A 20,111-nucleotide genomic window follows, 5' to 3' on the forward strand; every position below is an offset into this window, starting at 1 on the left:
CTGTTCTTACTGTCTCTTTACTGTCTCTCTATTGTTCTTACTGTCTCTTTACTGTCTCTCTACTGTTCTTACTGTCTCTTTACTGTCTCTCTACTGTTCTTACTGTCTCTTTACTGTCTCTCTACTGTTCTTACTGTCTCTTTACTGTCTCTCTACTGTTCTTACTGTCTCTCTACTGTTCTTACTGTCTCTTTACTGTCTCTCTACTGTTCTTACTGTATCTCTACTGTTCTTACTGTCTCTATTGTGTTTAGTGTCTCTACTGTTCTTACTGTCTCTTTACTGTCTCTCTACTGTTCTTACTGTCTCTCTACTGTTCGTACTGTCTCTCTACTGTTCTTACTGTCTCTTTACTGTCTCTCTATTGTTCTTACTGTCTCTATTGTTCTCACTGTCTCTCTATTGTTGTCACTGTCTCTCTATTGTTCTCACTGTCTCTCTATTGTTCTCACTGTCTCTCTACTGTTCTCACTGTCTCTCTACTGTTCTCACTGTCTCTCTACTGTTCTCACTGTCTCTCTACTGTTCTCACTGTCTCTCTATTGTTCTCACTGTCTCTCTACTGTTCTCACTGTCTCTCTACTGTTCTCACTGTCTCTCTACTGTTCTCACTGTCTCTCTACTGTTCTCACTGTCTCTCTACTGTTCTTACTGTCTCTTTACTGTCTCTCTACTGTTCTTACTGTCTCTCTACTGTTCTTACTGTCTCTCTACTGTTCTTACTGTTCTTACTGTCTCTCTACTGTTCTTACTGTCTCTTTACTGTCTCTCTCCTGTCTCTCCTGTCTCTCTCCTGTGTGAACTGAGTTACTGGAGTCAGGGTCTGTCATTGTGGATGCGTCCCCAATGGCACCCTATTTTCTATATAGTGCACTACTTTAGACCAGAGCCCTATGGCACCCTATTCCCTATATAGTGCACTACTATTGGCCCGAGCCCTATGGGCCCTGGTGTAAAGTAGTGCACTATATAGTGAATAGGGTACCATTTTGAGACTCACTGTATCTAGTCTGACCTCAGGGGTCCTTCACTTCCTCTCTGGAAGAGGTCCTTCTCAAAACCCCTCGAAATACATGGAACTTTATGCCATAATATAAAATGTGCAGATTCAGGAGAATGGCTGAGGCTCGACCACACCACACATTGGGGTCTAAGTGTTTCCATGTATTGGTGTGTGACTGTATTATAATTGTAGTGTGACGAGCCGGATGAATTCTTTCCCCTGAGCCCATCTAGGCCGATATCAGAGCCAGGTCAGGAAACCTCAATTAACTGTGTCCCAAATGGCACACACACCCTATTGGCCCTGGTCAAAAGTAGTGCACTATATATAGGGAATAGGGTGCCATAGGGCTCTGGTCTAAAGTAGTGCACTATATAGGGAATAGGGTGCCATAGTGCTCTAGTCTAAAGTAGTGCACTATAAAGGGAATAGTTTGCCATAGGGCTGTAGTCTAAAGTAGTGCACTATATAGAGAATAGGGTGCCATTAGGGACTCAGACTATGCCTCAACTGAGCAGTTCCCATGGACCTCGCTTGGCTCCAGTCAGTCCTCTGTCACTCTCCTGGGTCAGGCCCCACTAGCCCAGTCCTCTCTCCTGGGTCAGGCCCCACTAGCCCAGTCCTCTCTCCTGGGTCAGGCCCCACTAGCCCAGTCCTCTCTCCTGGGTCAGGCCCCACTAGCCCAGTCCTCTCTCCTGGGTCAGGCCCCACTAGCCCAGTCCTCTCTCCTGGGTCAGGCCCCACTAGCCCAGTCCTCTCTCCTGCGTCAGGCCCCACTAGCCCAGTCCTCTCTCCTGGGTCAGGCCCCACTAGCCCAGTCCTCTCTGTTCCAGTCAGTCCTCTGTTCCAGTCAGTCCTCTCTCCTGGGTCAGGCCCCACTAGCCCAGTCCTCTCTCCTATGTCAGGCCCCACTAGCCCAGTCCTCTCTCCTGGGTCAGGCCCCACTAGCCCAGTCCTCTCTCCTGGGTCAGGCCCCACTAGCCCAGTACTCTCTGGTCCAAGAGGGCATCAGTCTTCCTGTCCCACCCATTCTGGGTGTATCTTACTGCCTGGGTAGGGATACATCAAGTCTGGGCCTCATCTGTATTGTTGACCCCCGACACAGAGCTTTAGAGAGACCCAGGAGGCCCAGTGTGCCCTGTGACCCCAAGAGGCCCAGTGTGCCCTGTGACCCCAAGAGGCCCAGTGTGCCCTGTGACCCTAGAGATCTGACAGCCAGTCTCATAATTGTACGTCTGTCCTTCCCTCCTTCCGTATGTAAGCCAAGCAATATGTAAAAAGACAAGATGGCGGCAGTCTTCACAGCTTCTCGTAAGAGAAACAGTTGTCAGTGAGAGTCTGTCTGTCTCTGTCTGTCTGTCTCTGTCTGTCTCTGTCTGTCTCTGTCTGTCTCTGTCTGTCTCTGTCTGTCTGTCTCTGTCTGTCTCTGTCTGTCTGTCTGTCTGTCTGTCTGTCTGTCTGTCTGTCTGTCTGTCTGTCTGTCTCGATGATAGGCTGTCTGTCTGTCTGGATGATAGGCTGTCTGTCTGTCTGGATGATAGGCTGTCTGTCTGTCTGTCTGGATGATAGGCTGTCTGTCTGGATGATAGGCTGTCTGTCTGGATGATAGGCTGTCTGTCTGTGCGTGCTCTCCGACTGACAGGTCAGGCTAGCTGTGAGGCCCGTTGTGTGAAGCAGACACCCAGGGTAAAGACTCTCTGGAGACCGGTCTCTCAGAGGTCTCCATCGTGCTGGTCAGCTGACCTTATAGACGTCTCCTTGGTGGGAGACTTTGTGTTTGGGCTTTGACAGCTGTGGAAAAACCCTTCGTTGTTCCAGCAGGGTTTTATCGCACGCTCTCTTTTACTGGTTGTGAAAATAACAGAACATGTTCTGACATGTTGGAGTCCACTGTTTACTACGTAGGATAAAAAAAACAAGGTTAGTCAGGGTTATGGCTGGGGACAGCCTTATCACTGCTTTACCGTGTAGGGTGATGGCTAGGGGCCAGCCTTATCACTGCTTTACCGTGTAGGGTGATGGCTAGGGGACAGCCTTATCACTGCTTTACTGTGTAGGGTGATGGCTAGGGGACAGCCTTATCACTGCTTTACCATGTAGGGTGATGGCTAGGGGACAGCCTTATCATGTAGGGTGATGGCTAGAGACAGCCTTATCATGTAGGGTGATGGCTAGAGACAGCCTTATCATGTAGGGTGATGGCTAGGGGCCAGCCTTATCACTGCTTTACCATGTAGGGTGATGGCTAGGGGACAGCCTTATCACTGCTTTACCGTGTAGGGTGATGGCTAGGGACAGCCTTATCACTGCTTTACCATGTAGGGTGATGGCTAGGGGACAGCCTTATCACTGCTTTACCGTGTAGGGTGATGGCTAGGGACAGCCTTATCACTGCTTTACCGTGTAGGGTGATGGCTAGGGACAGCCTTATCACTGCTTTACCGTGTAGGGTGATGGCTAGGGACAGCCTTATCACTGCTTTACCATGTAGGGTGATGGCTAGGGGACAGCCTTATCACTGCTTTACCGTGTAGGGTGATGGCTAGGGACAGCCTTATCACTGCTTTACCGTGTAGGGTGATGGCTAGGGACAGCCTTATCACTGCTTTACCGTGTAGGGTGATGGCTAGGGGACAGCCTTATCACTGCTTTACCATGTAGGATGATGGCTAGGGGACAGCCTTATCACTGCTTTTCAGAGTGAACACCAGACCAATATACATATCTGTCAAAGTTTGTATCTCAAATACTTGAAGAATAAATTCCCACATACCGTTGTTCTTGTATACTCCTACAACCCTCCTTTTTTTCAATTCGTATTGTGGACGCTAACATGTCTTTTTCCTTTCCCCTTCCCGTCTCCAGGGCGACGTCCAACAACAAAGTGTGTGAGATGGTCGGCCTGGAGCTGAGCTATATAAACTCTAACCTGCAGCTGCTCATGGAACAACTGGAGGGACTCAACAGCTCAGTGGACGTCTACCAGAACATGCAGTGAGTAAACGGCGCCCCTTTTAAAACGGCGGCCCTTTAAAACGGCGCCCCTTTAAAACGGCGCCCCTTTTTAAACGGCGCCCCTTTTAAAACGGCGCCCCTTTTAAAACGGCGCCCCTTTAAAACGGCGCCCCTTTTTAAACGGCGCCCCTTTTAAAACGGCGCCCCTTTTTAAACGGCGCCCCTTTTAAAACGGCGCCCCTTTAAAACGGCGCCCCTTTTAAAACGGCGCCCCTTTTAAAACGGCGCCCCTTTTAAAACGGCGCCCCTTTAAAACGGCGGCCCTTTTTAAACGGCGCCCCTTTTTAAACGGCGCCCCTTTTAAAACGGCGGCCCTTTTAAAACGGCGGCCCTTTAAAACGGCGGCCCTTTTAAAACGGCGCCCCCTTTAAAACGGCGCCCCTTTTTAAACGGCGCCCCTTTTAAAACGGCGGCCCTTTAAAACGGCGGCCCTTTAAAACGGCGGCCCTTTAAAACGCCGGCCCTTTTTAAACGCCGCCCTGTCTACTCCTCTTTACCCCCAACCACCCTACCTATCATGCTACATGTGGTCACGTGAGAATTGGCCATAACGTCATATATAATATAACCATACAGTGATCTCTAAAGTATTGGTGCAGTGAAACAAGCTGTTGATTTGGCTCTGTACTCCAGCATTTTGGATTTAACTATGAGATTTAAGGACTGTCAGTTCTAATTTGAGGATATTTTCAATCCTATCGGGTGAACCGTTTGGAAACTACTGGGGGAAGCTGGTTCCTCCATTAGGCTGGGAGGGCCAAGACACCTGAGGTGGCAGGATGGAGTGGGAGGGGTGGGAGGGCCAAGACACCTGAGGTGGCAGGACGGAGTGCTCTGGTTGGGGTGGGAGGTTTGAGCATAGCCTGAATGTAGGGAGGGGCAGTTCCTCTTGCTGTTCCGTAGGTAAGCACCGCGGTCTTGTAGTGGATACGAGCTTCGACAGGAAGCCAGTGGAGTGTGAGGAGGAGGAGGAGGAGCGGGGCGACATGGGAGAACTTGGGAAGGTTGAGCACCAGGCGGGCTGCAGGGTTCTGGATGAGATGCAGGGTTTTGATGGCACCAGAGGGGAGCCCAGCCAACAGCGAGTTGCAGGGGTTTGATGGCACCAGAGGGGAACCCAGCCAACAGCGAGTTGCAGGGGTTTGATGGCACCAGAGGGGAACCCAGCCAACAGCGAGTTGCAGTCGTCCAGATGGGAGAGGACAAGTTCCTGGATTAAGTTCTGATAGGACCTCCTCCGTTTCTCTTCTTCTAGGGTTTATTACAATCTGGTTTCTGATGTCAGAGTGTTGAATGAGTTCAGTTGTTGCTAGAGGGTGTGAACTAGTCCGTAGGACCCGTCTTAAATAAAACACCAGCGACCTAAATACACTACAATCAACTGGGCCTTAAATAAAACACCAGCAACCTAAATACACTACAGTCAACTGGGCCTTAAATAAAACACCAGCAACCTAAATACACTACAGTCAACTGGGCCTTAAATAAAACACCAGCAACCTAAATACACTACAGTCAACTGGGCCTTAAATAAAACACTGTGAACCTAAATACACTACAGTCAACTGGGCCTTAAATAAAACACCAGCAACCTAAATACACTACAGTCATCTGGGCTTTAAATAAAACTGGGCCTTAAATAAAACACCATGAACCTAAATACACTACAGTCAACTGGGCCTTAAATAAAACACCAGCGACCTAAATACACTACAGTCAACTGGGCCTTAAATAAAACACTGTGAACCTAAATACAGTACAGTCAACTGGGCCATAAATAAAACACCAGCAACATAAATACACTACAATCAACTGGGCCTTAAATAAAACTGGGCCTTAAATAAAACACTGTGAACCTAAATACACTACAGTCAACTGGGCCTTAAATAAAACTGGGCCTTAAATAAAACACCATGAACCTAAATACACTACAGTCAACTGGGCCTTAAATAAAACACCAGCAACCTAAATACACTACAAACATTTTGCGAATGCTCCACGTTCTAACCAAGTTATTGCTGGAAATAGCATGCCCTTTCAAAGCTCCTATCGCAGAATGTAACGAACACACAACGTTGAACTTAGTTGGTGCTTCCTGCTTTAGTTTTTGCTTGTAAGCAGGAATCAGGAGGATAGACTTATGGTCAGATTTGCCAAATGGAGGGAGAGCTTTGTACACCTCTCTCTGTGTGGAGTAAAGGTGGTCTAGAATTTTTTTTTTTTTTCCTCTGGTTGCACATTTTAACATGCTGGTAGAAATTGGGTCAAACGGATTTCAGTTTCCCTGCATTAAAGTCCCCGGCCACTTTGCGCGCAGCCTCTTGATGAGCGGTTTCCTGTTTGCTTATTGCCTTCTACAGCTCATTGAGTGCGATCTTAATGCCAGCAACGGTTTGTGGTAGTAAATGGAAAGCTATGAAAAATGATAGATAAACATCTCTTAAGTCGTAGACCACACTATTTACTTATCATGAGATACTCTACCTCAGGTGAGCAAAACCTCCAGACTTCCTTTAATATTAGATTTCGTGCACCAGCTGTTGTTTACAAATATAAACAGATCGAAACCGCTTTTCTTACCGGAGGCGACTGTTCTATCTTGCCGTTACGGCGAAAACCCCGCCAGCTTGACGTTATCCCTGTTGTCGTTCAGCCACGACTCGGTGAAAAATTAATATTACCGTTTTTAAATGTTCCGTTGGTAGGATATTCGTGATCGTATCTAAATTTGTCATCCAATGATTGTACGTTGGCTAATAGGACCGATGGTAGAGGCAGATTACCCACGTATATTAAAAAGAAAAAAAACAAGAAAATGGTCCCCCCTCTGGTTTGCTTAATATAAGGAATTTGAAATCATTTTCACTTTTGATACTTAAGTATTTTTAAAACCAAAATAACTTTTAGACTTTTACACAAGTAGTATTTTACTGGGTGACTTTCACTTTTACTCAAGTATGACAGTTGGGTCATTTTTCCACCAGTGGAAAACACACTACACCTCCATCTGTATGCAGACACACACTCCTCAGTAAGATGCCATGTTCTCCATGACAACCAGAAACAAACAGAAAGTTCTGATAGGGCACTCGCTAACATCTGACCAATCTGAGGCCCAATCAGAGTCCCTGGAGACCGGCCCAAGCACGTTCTCTTTCTTCCAATTCTGGTAAGAAGGTCTGACCGGCCCAAATGGCACCCTATTTCTCTGTGCACTACTTTTGATTAGACTCAGAGGGAGTAGGGTGCCAGACCCAGAGGGAGTAGGGTGCCAGACAGTACCAATTCACCAGGGATATGTCTGTTGTACCATCCACTGCATTGTCCTCTCTGAGTATTATCTTGTACAGATTCCCAGAAGGCCTAAAAGCCTTTGTAATATGGCGTTGGCCTACTTGCCTCTTGGTCGGTGTGTTTTTGCGGTCCAGTTCCTTTTCTAAGGCTGTTTGTGTGAGACGGAACAGGGATATCTAACGACCTGTATAAAACACACAGACAGTGCCTGGCTGAGGATGAAGCACGTCTAGGATGCATCCCAAACAGCTCCCTATATAGTGCATTACTTTAGACCAGAGCCCTATGGGACCCTATTCCCTATATATAGTGCACTACTTTAGACCAGAGCCCTATGGAACCCTATTCCCTATATAGTGCACTACTTTAGACCAGAGCTCTATGGCACTCTATTCCCTATATATAGTGCACTACTTTAGACCAGAGCCCTATGGCACCCTATTCCCTACATAGTGCACTACTTTAAACCAGAGCCATGTGTTTCCTGGTGAAAAAGTAGGGCACTATATAGAATGTAGTGGCGAGCCCCAGACTACAGTGACCACCTAACCCACGTCTCCTGGAGAGGCTCCAAGTTAACTCTGTTAGTGTTGAACACGTCTGAAAACAACCCACAATGCTTTGGGGTCTGTGTTTGGGTGTTTTTTTTACTGAGGGATGGAACACTCCAAGATGTGCTCTGGGATATCTGGGTTGAATTCCCTGGACTGAAAAGTAAAAACGCTCACGGCCTTTTTCATTGCACTAGCAGTACCCCACCTCTCTCCCTCCTCTATATCAGGTCAAACCATCTCCTCTCCCCTCCTCTATATCAGGTCAAACCATCTCCTCTCCCCTCCTCTATATCAGGTCAAACCCTCTCCTCTCCCCTCCTCTATATCAGGTCAAACCCTCTCCTCTCCCCTCCTCTATATCAGGTCAAAGCCTCTCCCTCCTCTATATCAGGTCAAACCCTCTCCTCTCCCTCCTCTATATCAGGTCAAACCCTCTCCTCTCCCTCCTCTATATCAGGTCAAACCCTCTCCTCTCCCTCCTCTATATCAGGTCAAACCCTCTCCTCTCCCTCCTCTATATCAGGTCAAACCCTCTCCTCTCCCTCCTCTATATCAGGTCAAAGCCTCTCATCTCCCTCCTCTATATCAGGTCAAAGCCTCTCATCTCCCCTCCTCTATATCAGGTCAAACCCTCTCCTCTCCCCTCCTCTATATCAGGTCAAAGCCTCTCCCTCCTCTATATCAGGTCAAAGCCTCACATCTCCCTCCTCTATATCAGGTCAAACCCTCTCCTCTCCCTCCTCTATATCAGGTCAAACCCTCTCCTCTCACCTCCTCTATATCAGGTCAAACCCTCTCCTCTCCCCTCCTCTATATCAGGTCAAACCCTCTCCTCTCCCCTCCTCTATATCAGGTCAAACCCTCTCCTCTCCCCTCCTCTATATCAGGTCAAAGCCTCTCCCTCCTCTATATCAGGTCAAACCCTCTCCTCTCCCCTCCTCTATATCAGGTCAAAGCCTCTCCCTCCTCTATATCAGGTCAAACCCTCTCCTCTCCCTCCTCTATATCAGGTCAAAGCCTCTCCCTCCTCTATATCAGGTCAAACCCTCTCCTCTCCCTCCTCTATATCAGGTCAAAGCCTCTCCTCTCCCTCCTCTATATCAGGTCAAAGCCTCTCATCTCCCTCCTCTATATCAGGTCAAAGCCTCTCATCTCCCCTCCTCTATATCAGGTCAAAGCCTCTCATCTCCCCTCCTCTATATCAGGTCAAACCCTCTCCTCTCCCCTCCTCTATATCAGGTCAAAGCCTCTCCCTCCTCTATATCAGGTCAAAGCCTCTCCCTCCTCTATATCAGGTCAAACCCTCTCCTCTCCCTCCTCTATATCAGGTCAAACCCTCTCCTCTCCCTCCTCTATATCAGGTCAAAGCCTCTCCTCTCTCTCCTCTATATCAGGTCAAACCCTCTCCTCTCCCACCTCTATATCAGGTCAAACCCTCTCCTCTCCCTCCTCTATATCAGGTCAAACCCTCTCCTCTCCCTCCTCTATATCAAGCAGACATACCCCAGCCATGGGAACAGTCTTTGTTGCTGTCTCCCATCAGCATCTGTTTCAGCTCCACAGAGACCAAGTCACCTGCTGTGTTTCTCTCTCTCTCTCTGTGTGTGTCTCTGTCTCTCTCTGTGTGTGTCTCTGTCTCTCTCTCTCTGTCGCTCTCTCTCTGTCTCTCTCTCTCTGTCGCTCTCTCTCTGTCTCTCTCTCTCTGTCTCTCTCTCTCTGTCTCTCTCTCTCTGTCTCTCTCTCTCTGTCTCTCTCTCTCTGTCTCTCTCTCTCTGTGTCTCTCTCTGTGTCTCTCTGTCTCTGTGTGTCTCTGTCTCTCTGTCTCTCTCTCTCTCTCTGTGTGTGTGTCTCTCTGTCTCTCTCTGTGTGTCTCTCTCTCTGTGTGTCTCTCTCTGTCTACCCACCCAGAGACAATGCTACAAGGAACCCTGCTATAGCCCGACACCACAGAGGCACTGTGGGAACACCGTAGACCTCCAGGTGTTGTGTTAGAACAGTGTGTTCGCCCAGCACAGCACAACGCCAGTCCTTAGTCACCTGTAACTCACCTGTACTCTAACACACTACAATAGACAGCTTAGCTTCATTCTACCTGTCTGTTATACTACCTCGGCCTGACGTTGGGTAGAGAGACCCACACGGAACAGAAGGATCACCTTTCCCCACTTCCCTCGTTCTTACAGCATCTTCTGCCCCTCGTCCTCAAGTGCTTTCACTCAGACCAGATCAAACTGGTTTCAGCATGTAGGGAAAGTGACAAAGGAAGGAAGGAAGGAAGGTAGCTGTTTATTTGTGACAGACTGCGGTTCTCTTGTAGTGGAAATCTGCTTAATGAGACTACTGGTTAACACTACAGGTCCACGATGTGAGGATATACTGGTGTTTATTGGTTAACACTACAGGTCCACGATGTGAGGATGTATTGGTGTTTACTGGTTAACACTACAGGTTAACGATGTGAGGATATACTGGTGTTTACTGGTTAACACTACAGGTCCACGATGTGAGGATATATTGGTGTTTACTGGTTAACACTACAGGTCCACGATGTGAGGATATACTGGTGTTTACTGGTTAACACTACAGGTCCACGATGTGAGGATATATTGGTGTTTACTGGTTAACACTACAGGTCCACGATGTGAGGATATACTGGTGTTTATTGGTTAACACTACAGGTCCACGATGTGAGGATATACTGGTGTTTACTGGTTAACACTACAGGTCCATGATGCCAGACAGTACCAAGCTATGTTGTCCTGGTGAGGGCTGGAGCAAGACAGTACTCGGCTATGTTGTCCTGGTTAGTTAATGAGGGCCGGAGCCAGACAGTACTCGGCTATGTTGTCCTGGTTAGTTAATGAGGGCCGGAGCCAGACAGTACTCGGCTATGTTGTCCTGGTTAGTTAATGAGGGCTGGAGCCAGACAGTCCTCGGCTATGTTGTCCTGGTTAGTTGATGAGGGCTGGAGCCAGACAGTACTCGGCTATGTTGTCCTGGTTAGTTGATGAGGGCCGGTGCCAGACAGTACTCGGCTATGTTGTCCTGGTTAGTTGATGAGGGCCGGAGCCAGACAGTACTCGGCTATGTTGTCCTGGTTAGTTGATGAGGGCCGGAGCCAGACAGTACTCGGCTATGTTGTCCTGGTTAGTTAATGAGGGCCGGAGCCAGACAGTACTCGGCTATGTTGTCCTGGTTAGTTAATGAGGGCCGGAGCCAGACAGTACTCGGCTATGTTGTCCTGGTTAGTTGATGAGGGCCGGAGCCAGACAGTACTCGGCTATGTTGTCCTGGTTAGTTGATGAGGGCCGGAGCCAGACAGTACTCGGCTATGTTGTCCTGGTTAGTTGATGAGGGCTGGAGCCAGACAGTACTCGGCTATGTTGTCCTGGTTAGTTGATGAGGGCCGGAGCCAGACAGTACTCGGCTATGTTGTCCTGGTTAGTTGATGAGGGCTAGAGCCAGACAGTACTCGGCTATGTTGTCCTGGTTAGTTGATGAGGTCTGGAGCCAGACAGTACTCGGCTATGTTGTCCTGGTTAGTTGATGAGGGCTGGAGCCAGACAGTACTCGGCTATGTTGTCCTGGTTAGTTGATGAGGGCTGGAGCCAGACAGTACTCGGCTATGTTGTCCTGGTTAGTTAATGAGGGCTGGAGCCAGACAGTACTCGGCTATGTTGTCCTGGTTAGTTAATGAGGGCTGATTATGACCCCTCTGGTCTGAGCTAATCAAACGCCAACAGTTTAACAGACTTCAACTCTTTAATGGCTGAAAGTAGAACAGCGATTTGACTTCAACATTACTTAATTTTGTAAGAGGTGTTGACAAGCTGAGTGTACTAACCTATCACACAGCTCAGACACCCCATGCATACCCCACAAGATATGCAACCAGAGGTTTCTTCACAGTCCCCAAGTCCAGAACAGACTACAGGTGGCACACAGTACTACATAGAGCCATGACTACATAGAACTCAATTACACATCAAGTAACTGATGCAAGCAGTAGAATCAGATTTTTTTTTTAAAGATTAGAAAATACACCTCATGGAACTCAAACTGGCTCCGCGCGTGGGCCATCATGCATAAATGTATTTTGTCCCCCCCACACCAAAACGCAATCACAACACGCAGGTTAAAATATCAAAACAAACTCTGAACCAATGACGTTAATTTGGGGAGAGGTTGAAAAGCGTTAAACATTTATGGAAATTTAGCTAGTTAGCTTGCACTTGCTAGCTAATTTGTCCTATTTAGCTAGCTTGCTGTTGCTAGCTAATTTGTCCTATTTAGCTAGCTTGCTGTTGCTAGCTAATTTGTCCTGAGATATAAACATAATATAGATTTCTACATTTATTTTGCAACGCGAGCGGTGTAGTCAGCCTGTAAGGTGGGGGGCCCTGGTGGTGTGAGTAAGGTGGACCCAGATACCCCTGGGTATTTGCTCTGGGTTGTAATGTATTGTGGGGCAGTGTTGGTGTGAGTAAGGTGGACCCAGATACCCCTGGGTGTTTTGTTCTGGGTTGCAGTGTATTGTGGGGCAGTGTTGGTGTGTCTGTATGTAAAGAGAGACTGTTGTCAAAGGGTGTTCCCTCTGGCCTGCAATCTGAAGAGCAAATGTAAACTTTCTCCCAATTTTTTTATATTTAATTTAGTTATGTATTGATGTCAATGGGATTACTAAGTGAAAATGTGACTTAAATGGAAGTTCGGATTCACCCCTTTTAATTTGTGATATCAACTCTGAGCCTCACCACTAACATCACACTACCAACTTGTCTGTTATGTCACTTCAACAATATGGCTGTTAATGTGTGTACATTTTAGTCATTTAGCAGACGCTCTTATCCAGAGCGACTTACAGTAGTGAATGCATACATTTCATACATTTTTTTTTCTTCTCCGTACTGGTCCCCTGTGGGAATCGAACCCACAACCCTGGCGTTGCAAACACCATGCTCTACCAACTGAGCCACCACGGGGACCATAAAACTCTGAGCCTCGCTATTTACCACTAACATCACTGTATAACAGTTAAGTATCACATGTTAACGATATCTCCTTTCCTGTTTCCAGAGAGACCTCCAGCATCCCTCTCATCCCGCTGGGACTGAAGGAGACTAAAGAAATGGACTTCTCTGTGTCATTCAAGGTAGTACAGACCTCCATTTCACTACCTGTACATACATGAAGGGACGTCACGTGCGCCATCCGTATGGTTAGTGAGAAAGTCCATATTGTAAATGTACGCTCCCTTACTAGACGTCCGATAAATCCGCGGACGGCGTCGGGCTGCTCACAGGGGCCGGATCTTCCAGGAAGTCATCGAACGGAGTCTCTCGGACCTTCCGTTTCCGTTTAATTACATTTTCAAATTTTGGTCATTTCCTTGCAGTCCCGGATTATTCCACGAGAGGGCGTATGGAATCATATTGCAAATGTAACATATATCACCAATCGCGACACGGCTTTTTCTCCTAAACGGAAGATAATTCGAAGACGAAACTCGGTCTGCGTGGGTTTGGCATAATGGGCAGTTGGCCCCGTACAGGATGGAGTCGAGGCCTCGACGCTTTTCGAGTTAAGGCTATTTTTCTGGGATTGAAAGTCAAACAGGAAAATAGAGTGCTGATTTGACCGCTTCACATCAAACTACATGAGCCTACGGTGTCAGGAGAAAAGGAACCATGCATTTACCAATGTTCATTTCAGAGAAATTGTACAATGACACATTGGTGATATTCAACAACAAGAGGTTTTTTTTCCCAACAAGTTACATATCCAGTTGCAGCGTGTTCAGATGAGTCCGTTAAGGCAGGTTTCGGAGCTCTGCGAGATTTCTGTGATTTTCTGTGATTTTCTGAAACAACACACACTTGTTCAACCCTCTGTAAATAAGTCAGTTCTTAACAGAAACACCTAAAACTCAATATTCTATAAGAGCCTAACGTTCAGATTCCTGTGTCAACCAGAAATGCCTTAAAATGGTGTCATAGGGGTTGTTTTGAAGGGTTAAAAAGGTCAGATCTTTCCACAACTTCATATGTGTGACTAGGCAACCCTCATGAACTGTAAATAAGTCATTTATCCCATCAGATGTCAAAGAAAAGCTCTCTCAAACACACACACAGCAAGGACGGAGTGACACAGTGCGGTGCTTAAAGACACAAAGAGCCTGCAATGGCATTACCATTATCTCTAGGCTGAGACGAGTTCAATGAGACGCCCCACTTGACCGTAGCTTGCTCGGTATGAGCGCAGCGACCGTGAGAAAACTAGGCCCAAAATGAGGCCTGCACCAATATGTCAAGTGCTTATGGGTGACAGTGAGAGAACCGATCTGTGCAAGCCTAACCTTGACCCTGTGGCATTAACCCTTCACAAAAAGGTGTTTAGATCAAACTGTGTGCAATGACTTCTCTCCCCATAGGAATACATTGACAATTCTCCTAAATTCAACCTGAAGTCTATGTGGGTTATGAATGCCTTATGAACCTGTCTTCTATAACAATCCATCAGGCTACTGTGAGGTCTACCTGTGTCGATTCTAAGGTTCCTGGAGCAACCGGAAAATGTTAAAATCACCCAAGAGCTATTGTCATATAAGCAACCTGCAGATAGTGAAAATCACGCAACTCAACCATCTGTCATTCAGTCAATTCTTAAGGTAGAGACTTCATATTCAGGATTCTGTTCTTCAATAGTTACTTTCGTTCAAACGATTCAAGAACCGTCAGACCTAGAGCTCTGAAATTTTAGAAACCTGTTCTAGAGCTCAAGTCGATAGTGCACGGTGATTTATGGGGCTCTAGAAGGTTCTCAGACCGAGAAACCGCCTCGTGCATTTGCAATATGTTCAATTCATTTTGAATATCACGGACATGGCGACATGTAGAAATGTCCCAGAGTCGCAAGACTAGGTGCATTGAAACCGCCTCGGCCCATAGAGACGGACCCCAATGTCTCTGTCCAATAGCTCATTCAGGGACCCCGTAGTAACGCCCTGAAAAAGTGGATTTTCAGCACCAATTAAGGCCATTGCTCGAGCACCGAATGACCTATCGAGCCGAAACTTGGGATTCGGGGTCGCCTCACATAGGCCTACACATAATGTCAGAGCTGGACCCGCAGCTATAACGTAACTATGTGTTTTATGTTTTTTTATGGTTAACCTCTTACATCTACACGTTCCGCTAGCGGAACGTCTGCTCCAATATCCAATGATGGGCGGGGCGCGAAATTCAAACTCCTCTAAATCCGAAAACTTACACTTTTCAAACATATGACTATTTTACAGCTATTTAAAGACAAGACTCTCCTTTATCTAACCAAACTGTCCGATTTCAAAAAGGCTTTACAGCGAAAGCAAAACATTAGATTATGTCAGCAGAGTACCCAGCCAGGAATAATCACACAGCCATTTTTCAAGCTAGCATATCATGTCACATAAACCCAAACCATATCTAAATGCAGCACTAACCTTTGATGATCTTCATCAGATGACACACCTAGGACATTGTGTTATACAATACATGCATGTCTGTTCAATCAAGTTCATATTTATATCAAAAACCAGCTTTTTACATTAGCATGTGACGTTCAGAACTAGCATTCCCACCGAACACTTCCGGTGATTTTACTAAATTACTCACGATAAACGTTCACAAAAAGCATAACAATTATTTTAAGAATTATAGATACAGAACTCCTCTATGCACTCGATATGTCCGATTTTAAAATAGCTTTTCGGATGAAGCACATTTTGCAATAATGTAAGTACATAGCCCGGCGTTACAGGGCTAGCTATTTAGACACCCTGCAAGTTTAGCCTTCACCAAAATCACATTTCCTATAAGAAAAATGTTCTTACCTTGCTTGTTCTTCATCAGAATACACTGCCAGGACTTCTACTTCAATAACAAATGTAGGTTTGGTCCCAAATAATCCATCGTTATATCCAAACAGCGACGTTTTGTTCGTGCGTTCTAGACACTATCCCAACGCAAAATCTCGGCCACGAGCATGACGCAAAATATGACAAAAAATTTCTAAATATTCCATTACCGTACTTCGAAGCATGTCAACCGCTGTTTAAAACCAATATTTATGCAATTTATCTCGTAGAGAAGCGATAATATTCCGACCGGGAATCTGCCTGTCTGTAAACTGAGGAAAAAACCGAAAGCCGGGGGCGGGGCGTGTCACGCGCCTAAGGCTTAGTCCATTGACTGACCACTCAGCTTTTGCTCTCGTGTGCTTCAGCCAGGGCTTTGAATTACATCATTCCTGTTTTTCCCGGGCTGTGAGACTCCATTGTTGACGTGAGAAGTGTCACGTAAGAGCAGAGATCCTTTGTAAACGATAGAGATAATCAAGAAGGGCAAGAAATGTTCAGACAGGGTACTTCCTGAACAGAAGCATCTCAGGTTTTTGCCTGCCATAGGAGTTCTGTTATACTCACAGACACCATTCAAACAGTTTCAGAAACTTTGGAGTGTTTTCTCTCCAAAGCTAATAATTATATGCATATTCCAGTTTCTGGGCAGGACTAATAATCAGATTAAATCGGGTACGTTTTTTATCCAGCCGTGAAATTACTGCCCCCTAGATGTAAGAGGTTAAAATTGAAAGCACTGTGAATTATGGGCCTTCTCTGACATATGTGATAGTTGGCTTCTATACGAGTTGGAAAAAGTGGATTTTGTGTCAGATGCTATCAGTTTGGTGTCAGAATGACATCTAATTGACTGATGGACGCTGACTGCTGGGTGACGAGCAATGGAGAGGAACCACAGTAACTGCCCGGCCATCCCGAGTTCATCGGGCCAGTCAATTATGCATTTCTGCAGTATTTTTGAGCATGCCTAAATTTGTGATGCTAAATGCCCATTAAATCATAATGCAAACGTAACGCGCTATATTGCAAACGTAACGTGCGTTTGCAATATGATTCAACAGCAGAAAATATCACCAAAGTTGACATGATGAAATCAACACAATGAGCGACAGAGAGGAACCACAGTCACTGCCCAGCCATCCCGAGTTCATCGGGCCAGTCAATTATGCATTTCTGCAGTATTTTTGAGCATGCCAAATTCGTGATGTTGAGATCCATTGAAACATATTGCAAATGCGCATCAGTGCACATGGTGACCCGAAATGGGTTACCAGGAGTAATTTTTTAGAAGGGTTTTAAATGCCTTTAGGGTGGTGCAAGGGGTCCACGGTTGGGTAGGGAGCACCTTCCATCAGTGCCCATCCAGTATGGGGCGCCCCTAGTCATTTTGGACATTTTTCAAAAAATCGCTAAAAAACGACAATCCCACTTCTCTCATGTCACCATCAAGCCATGGAGAGGAACCACAGTCACTGCCCGGCCATCCCCAGTTCATCGGGACAGTCAATTTTGCATTTCTTTAGTGTTTTTGAGCATGCCAAATTCGTGATGTTGAGGCCCATTGAATCATATTGCAAATGCGCATCCGTGGACATGGTGACCCGAAATGGGTTACCAGGAGTCATTTTTTAGAAGGGTTTTAAATGCCTTTAGGGTGGTGCAAGGGGTCCACGGTTGGGTAGGGAGCACCTTCCATCAGTGCCCATCCAGTATGGGGCGCCCCTAGTCATTTTGGACATTTTTCAAAAAATCACTAAAAAACTCACCATCAAGCCATGGAGAGGAACCACAGTCACTGCACGGCCATCCCCAGTTCATCAGGACAGTCAATTATGCATTTCTGCAGTATTTTTGAGCATGCCAAAGTTGTGATGCTAAATGCCCATTGAATCATATTGCAAATGCGCATCCGCGTATTTGCAATATGATTCAACAGCAAAAAATATCACCAAAGTTGACATGATGAAATCAACACAACGAGCGATGGAGAGGAACCAGGAGCGTTCCTGAGGTCCTCCCGATCTGTGCAAACCAACCTTGACCCTGTGGCATTAACACTTCACAGTGAAAAGAAGGTGTTTAGATCAAACTGTGTGCAATGACTTCTCTCCCCATAGGAACACATAGACTATTCTCCAAAATTCAACCTGACGCCTATGTGGGTTATGAATGCCTTATGAACCTGTCTTCTACAACAATCCATCAGGCTACTGTGAGGTCTACCTGTGTCGATTCTAAGGTTCCTGTGACAACCGGAAGTGGTTAAAACCACCCAAGAGCTATTGTCATATAACCTGCACAAAGTGAAAATCACGCAACTCAACCATCTGTCATTCAGTCAATTCTTAAGGTAGAGACTTCTTATTCAGGATTCTGTTTATGTCTACCCCAAAGACAACGTGTGTGAAGCAAGAGCTTCCTGTGACAACCGGAAGTGGTTAAAAACACCCAAGAGCTATTGTCATATTACATGCGCATAGTGAAAATCACGCAACTCAACCATCTGTTACTCAGTCAATTCTGAAGGTAGAGACTTCTTATTCAGGATTCTGTTTATGTCTACCCCAAAGACAACGTGTGTTGAGTAAGAACTTCCTGTGACAACGGGAAGTGGTTAAAACAGCCTAGAGCTATTGTCATATGGTCAACCTGCATATAGTGAAAATCACGCAACTCAACCATCTGTTACTCAGTCAATTCTTAAGGTAGAGACTTCTTATTCAGGATTCTGTTTATGTCTACCCCAAAGAAAACGTGTGTGAAGCAAGAGCTTCCTGTGACAACCGGAAGTTGTTAAAAATAGCCTAGAGCTATTGTCATATTGCCACCTGCAAATAGTGTAAATCACGCAACTCAACCATGTGTCATTCAGTCAATTCTTAAGGTAGAGACTTCATATTCAGGATTCTGTATATGCCTACCCCAAAGACAACGTGTGTCTATTCTTTTTGCAAAAAAACAAAAACACACACACAATTTGGCCATAGGTACATAGTGTGGGGCTTAGAGGCTTATACCGCCTTCAATAGTTACTTTCGTTCAAACGATTCAAGAACCGTCAGACCTAGAGCTCCGAAATTTTAGAAACCTGTTCTAGAGCTCAAGTCGATAGTGCACAGTCATTTATGGGGCTCTAGAAGGTTCTCAGACCGAGAAACCGCCTCGTGCATTTGCAATATGTTCAATTCATTTTGAATATCATGGACATGGCGACATGTAGAAATGTCCCAGAGTCGCAAGACTAGGTGCATTGAAACCGGCTTGGCCCATAGAGACGGACCCCAATGTCTCTGTCCGATAGCTCATTCAGGGACCCCGTAGTAACGCCCTGAAAAAGTGGATTTTCAGCACCAATTAAGGCCATTGCTCGGGCACCGAATGACCTATCCAGCCGAAACTTGGGATTCGGGGTCGCCTCACATAGGCCTACACATAATGTCAGAGCTGGACCCGCAGCTATAGCGTAACTATGTGTTTTATGTTTTTTTATGGTTAAAATTGAAAGCACTGTGAATTATGGGCCTTCTCTGACATATATGATAGTTGGCTTCTATACGAGTTGGAAAAAGTGGATTTGGTGTCAGATGGTATCAGTTTGGTGTCAAAATGACATCTAATTGACTGATGGACGCTGACTGCTGGGTGACGAGCAATGGAGAGGAACCACAGTCACTGCCCGGCCATCCCGAGTTCATCGAGCCAGTCAATAATGCATTTCTGCAGTATTTTTGAGCATGCCTAAATTCGTGATGCTAAATGCCCATTGAATCATATTGCAAACGTAACGCGCAATATTGCAAATGTAACGCGCATTTGCAATATGATTCAACAGCAGAAAATATCACCAAAGTTGACATGATGAAATCAACACAACGAGCGATGGAGAGGAACCACAGTCACTGCACGGCCATCCCGAGATCATCGGGCCAGTCAATTATGCATTCTGAGCATGTCAAATTTGTTAAAAATGTTAAAAGCAACAGAGTCCCACTTCTCCCTCATCATACATGACAAGTAGACCATCTGCGTTGATTCATGGCTTAACATAGGGATATATATCATTTGGGCAGTATAAATGCCATTTGGACCATGGTTCACTGACTTTTGGGTTTGGAAACCGACTTCCTATGATCGTACATGGCAAACGGACAAACATACTGATTTGGCACATTCAATACTTTCATACATGTATAATTGACAAAAAAAGAATTGGACATTTCATTTGCACATTTCTAATGGCATTTGGCAAAAAATATAAATATGTCACTTTTGACTTCCTATGAAATCATATTCCAAATGCACAAATCATATGCCTTATGCACAAGCAAATATGTCACTTTTGACTTCC

At 45.9% G+C, this 20,111-nt stretch overlaps 1 protein-coding gene across 1 annotated transcript in view; it reads left to right on the forward strand.

Moving 5' to 3' along the window:
* Nucleotides 1-20,111, forward strand: part of LOC115202554 (rhophilin-2) — a 54,478-nt gene that overhangs the window by 16,124 nt on the left and 18,243 nt on the right. The window contains exons 4-5 of the mRNA XM_029766676.1: nt 3,869-3,997; nt 12,943-13,018. Coding sequence (XP_029622536.1) covers nt 3,869-3,997; nt 12,943-13,018 — 205 coding nt within the window. The remainder of the gene's footprint in view (nt 1-3,868; nt 3,998-12,942; nt 13,019-20,111) is intronic.

This window comes from Salmo trutta, chromosome 12 (assembly GCF_901001165.1).
Source record: "Salmo trutta chromosome 12, fSalTru1.1, whole genome shotgun sequence".
In the NCBI taxonomy this organism is placed as follows: domain Eukaryota; kingdom Metazoa; phylum Chordata; class Actinopteri; order Salmoniformes; family Salmonidae; genus Salmo; species Salmo trutta.